This window comes from Impatiens glandulifera, chromosome 3 (assembly GCF_907164915.1).
Source record: "Impatiens glandulifera chromosome 3, dImpGla2.1, whole genome shotgun sequence".
Lineage (NCBI taxonomy): Eukaryota > Viridiplantae > Streptophyta > Magnoliopsida > Ericales > Balsaminaceae > Impatiens > Impatiens glandulifera.
The window spans coordinates 17,513,560-17,518,624 of record NC_061864.1 but is presented as its reverse complement, the minus strand read 5'-3'; the positions used below and the strand labels follow the sequence as shown (position 1 = coordinate 17,518,624).

General features: G+C 30.1%; 1 protein-coding gene across 1 annotated transcript; it reads right to left on the bottom strand.

Moving 5' to 3' along the window:
* Window positions 1-4,366: 4,366 nt before the first annotated feature.
* On the bottom strand, window positions 4,367-5,065 carry LOC124929879. The gene is made up of 3 exons (XM_047470262.1): window positions 4,883-5,065; window positions 4,598-4,799; window positions 4,367-4,401 (listed from the first exon to the last, which is right to left on the bottom strand). Exons 1-3 carry the CDS (start codon window positions 4,997-4,999, stop codon window positions 4,367-4,369), a joined length of 354 nt encoding a protein of 117 aa, XP_047326218.1. The 5' UTR covers window positions 5,000-5,065.

Genomic DNA, 5,065 nt, shown 5'->3' with positions numbered 1-5,065 from the left:
ATGTACAAAACATCTTGACATTGACTGTCATATTGTTAGGAATCATTATTTGGCTGGTTTTATCAAACTGACATATGTTTTGGATTTTCCGATGTTTAATTATCTTTGATCCAAGCTCATCTTGAAGGGAGAGTATTGAGATAAATAATATTACTTTGTTATTTATAATTTTATATTAACTAATTTGTGAGTTAATTTGTGCAGATTATAATGTTTAAAGATAATTAGTTAGTATAATAATTTCAATACATTATTAAATATAAAGTAATATTTTGAGGACTATTTTATTACTTGTTGTAATTGAAACAATAATCGGGGCAAATGACCGTTGCTATGTAAATACATTGGTGTTAATCACTGCTAGCTTTTCTAATAACCTATCAGATGATTTTCTCTATAACTATATTTTATCATTCTTGATCTTGATTAATCAAATCAATATTATTCATCAAGTTTTATTATAGAGTAATGTTGTTCTACGACATCTCAGTATTAGAAGATGAAAGAACAACTTTTATATTTCAAGTTGAGAACACATTTTGGAGTTAATGGAGAACATTTAAGAGATATTTTTCTTACAAAGTGCACTATACCCAATTAGACTGCAATATTAAATGTCAATGTTGAATGTTTGAGTTTAGATGTATTTTGTGTAGGCATATCATGGTTGTGTTGAAAAAAATTAGGGTGAATAATGTACCAATGTGTTATATCAAGGACCGATGACGTAAAAATTTTAAGCGTGAGTATCAAACTATCAGATATCTTTGGAGAAATAAAAATACGTTACAACAGTTTAACCCCATCAATGTAAGAGCTTCAACACCTTAGAATAATATCTAAAGAAAAATGTTCTTATTTCCTCAACGACATAAAAGTCTTCATGGACATCTTTTGACTATGGATGATAACCATGGGGACAAAAGCACAAAAGTATCTCCACAAAGACACATATGTATCTCCATCAGCAAGAATTTTGATACACTCTCTTGTCAAAGTTAGAGCTCGATGACGAGTACCAACGAAGATGAAACAATCTTTAATTGAGAAAATCTCGAAAAAGTCGTTCTCGAGATCACGAAAGAAGGTTTGACTGACTGCATTATTCATTATCATAATTATTTACTAAGTTTGTAATTGTTTTTTGTTTCAGCTTACAACTTAACTCCAACAACAACTCCAAATTTGAGATGTCCAGCCCTTCATTCACGTTTCTCTAGTCGTCCCAACTTTCGTAGGTAGGATCGACTATAGACGTAAATGCCTACTACCCCACAAAAGAATAATCTATATATAATAATGTTTTTAAATTAATGGCGCTCTACCTTCTCAATCAAGGTTTCTCTCCTATAATCTATATTAATTCTATTTCCTAATTAATCGATATAAATATAATAAACGATTTTTTTTTTAAAATATAAAATAAAATATATCTTCTAACTATATATATATATATTAACTCTCATTATATAATTTTTTATTTACTTTATTATATAATTATTATATATAATCATTTTATTTTATTTCTAATATATACAAATTAATATTTTCATTATATTTTACTCTGTTTATATGTTATATTTCAATATATATTAAAATGATAAATGAAGATAAGAGAAAAAATAAAAAATAATCTCTTTAATCATTTATTTTATAAAAATAATCCCTCTATATATCAAGGTTTCTCTTTTCTATAATTTATATTAACTAGCATGTATCCCGTGCATTTGCACAAGTAATAATATAAAAAATCGTGAAAAATATTACGGTAAAAATGTGATAGCATTTTTAATTTTATTTTTAACCGTTTTAAGTTTATGGGTGGGTCAACCCACAATCAGACTCAAATATACATTTACTCTCACATTGCAGAACGATCTCTAAAACAATTAATACAGTTTGATTCCTCAATTCAATTAGTTTGACCTTTAGAGTCCACTTCTTCCCCATACTACGAGTGAAAGGGAAAATGTAAAGACTATCATTAAAATAGCACAGACGAGACTTACTATATCCATATGAACTATGTCCACTATCTCTATAAATATGACGAAATTATTCCATTATTGCTCATTAATAATAGTGAAATCTATAGCGCAGAGTAAAAAGAGAATTATGATTGATTAAAAACTATTGATGAACCACTGCGTTCATCAAATTTGGTGTTGAAATGAAAATATAAAGTCTTATTAGCCTAGTTGGTTAAATGGTTGTACTTATTTGGTTAAGTTGCAAGTTTGAACTATAGCTATAACATTTTTTATTTTTTTTAACAGTTTTAAGTTTATGGGCGGGTCAGCCCACAATTCGACCCACGTATCCATTACTCTCTCATATATATCCAAATTAACCACAGCTCTCGACCCGCGATCCGGATACTTTGAAAATTAAACATCATTATATATATAGATTCTCCTTCCTAATTAATCTATATAAATTTAATAAAATGAGTTTTCTAAAAAATAAAATAAATTATATATATATATATATAGATAGATATTAGTTTTTTTAAAAGATAAAATAAATTATATATCTTTTAAATAATATATATATATATATATATTAATTATTGTTCATTAATATAATTTTATATTTACTGTATTATATAATTATCATATATAATTTTATTTTATTTCTAATATATACAAAAAAAAATATATTTTATTCCATTTATATATTTTAATTATATATATATATATATATATATATATATATATATATATATATATATATTTATTGAAAAGATAAATGAAGATGAGATAAAAATAAATAAAAATTAATCTCTTTAATTATTAACTCTATAAAAATATAAATATATATATATATAATTCTCTCTCCTAATTTATATTAATTTTATTTCCTAATTAATTTATATAAATATAATAAATGAGTATTTTCTTAAAGCCAAATATTTACAAAACTATTATCCGCACAAGATATAGGCTAGTTATGTTAATTTTGTGGGAAATTTGAGGAAATGACCCCAAAAAGGGGGCTAATTATGTTTGGTGCGGGCCACTAATTTTTATAGCGCTGGTGACCCCCAAATAATTTTCTGCCGAAAATACCCCCGTTGCGTCACGCACCCTCCGGTTGCGTGACGCACCTGAGGGCATTGTGAAAAGTCCACAATGCCCTTACTATATAATAAAAAAAATTACAGTTTTTCTCTTTCTTTTCATTTCTTTCTTTCTTCTTCTCTTTCTTCACTTCCTTTTCTCCTCCTTCTCTCTAAAAAGGACAACCACCGACGAAGGAATCCCAACGAAGACGGCGGGATCCCAACGAAGGAGATGTCTCTTTCTGCTACTGGTATGCTTACTTTTTCCTTTATTTGAACGCATTGTTTGTTAGGGTTTAGGGATTAGGGATTGATTAGGTAAATGTCACCGGCGGCGAAATCCGGGTGCGTCACGCAGGTGCGTAACGCAGGTGCGTAACGCAGGTGCGTAACGCAGGTGCGTAACGCAGGTGCGTAACGCAGGTGCGTAACGCAGGTGCGTAACGCAGGTGCGTAACGCAGGTGCGTTACGCACCTGCGTGACGCACCCCAAACCATTTATAGTTAGTATTTGCATTTCATTGTTACGGTGTCTCTCGATTGATAGTAGCAACCATCTGAATATGTTATTTCTTTTTTGTGTTAACAGTTCAAATATATTAGGTTGATGAAATGCCCTGTTGAAATACCCAATTTATTCTTTGAAGAAATGAGGGTAACTGACAACTGATTTTAGAGTGTTGAAGGCTTGAAGCATGTTAGTTTATTCTTGATTATGAAATCTTTCTCAAATTGGATCTATATAGCTATCTGGTGTCAATCCAAGCTGTGTGGCCCATAAAAGCCAAATTTTGTAGTTTAGGATTGTAGTAGATTGATTAGCTTCTATTTTTAATTTGATGACATAGTTTGTCACATATTTCTCCATTGTCTGTTGAAAACTCAGGATAGAGAGATTGATGAGTTAAATGAGCAATTGGAAGAAGATGCAAAATGTGTTGAACACCTGCAAGTTCATCTGTTGGAGGAGAGAAATAAAATGTCTCATGTAGAAAGAGAGAACGTGAGATTGCAGAGCCAGATCGACATGTGACATGTTAATCATCTTGGTGCAGGATAATGACGACGAAGAACCCTAATTTTTGGATCTGATCGATCTCTTTTATGATCAACAAAGATCAGATGATATGTGTCTTTATACTGTCTTTTATAAATCGTTTCTTATTTGTTTGTAAATCAAATATGTTGGGAACTTTATATGTAATTACATTATTGGTTTGTAAATCACACATTACTCAATAATTGTAAAGCATTACATTACCTCAAATCACAACTTCTGGTTCACAAATCACAATTTATTTGTAACTATCTAGATTTGTTTAACCCTCTATAACTTGAAACTAAACCATTGAATCATTTCGTTCAAAATTCAAAGATTTACCTCAATCACACTTCTCTTATCAAATAACAAATAAAAAAAGATAAATAAATTAAATGTTTGAACCAACTTAAATGAAGAATAATCTATAACAAAGGTGTTGTATATATACACAGTACAGAGTTTACAGCAAAACTCAAATTGGCACAAAAAAAGACATCCTTCCAACACAACTTCGCAGAAGCACTTCAGATTTTTCTCAACCTCTTCTTCCAACAAACTAGCTTTGCGGTTTCTTTTGTGTTTTTTTCCAGAATGCGAGCTTTGAGTTGAGTCTACTTCCAAGACCACATCTGGTAGGATAATATTCACTAAGACAGGCCATATACTATGAACACGAGGCTGACAGAAAGTAGACTTCTGCAAGTTAGGCCATACAAAGAAGATTAAGACTAGTTTTGCATAAAAGGAAGAATCAAGAGAAATTCAATTACGAGAATCACCTTCAAGCAGTTAGAAATAGAGGACAAGTGTTCAACTGTAAAAAAGCTTCCAGCTATATATGGATGAGGAAGAAGTTTCCCAAAGACATTGCTTTCAACAGATATTTTCTCTCTCATTTTAAGAGCTAGAAGCAATGCATCGGGATTTCCAACTTCAATTGCACCATTAAACCAATCACCAAG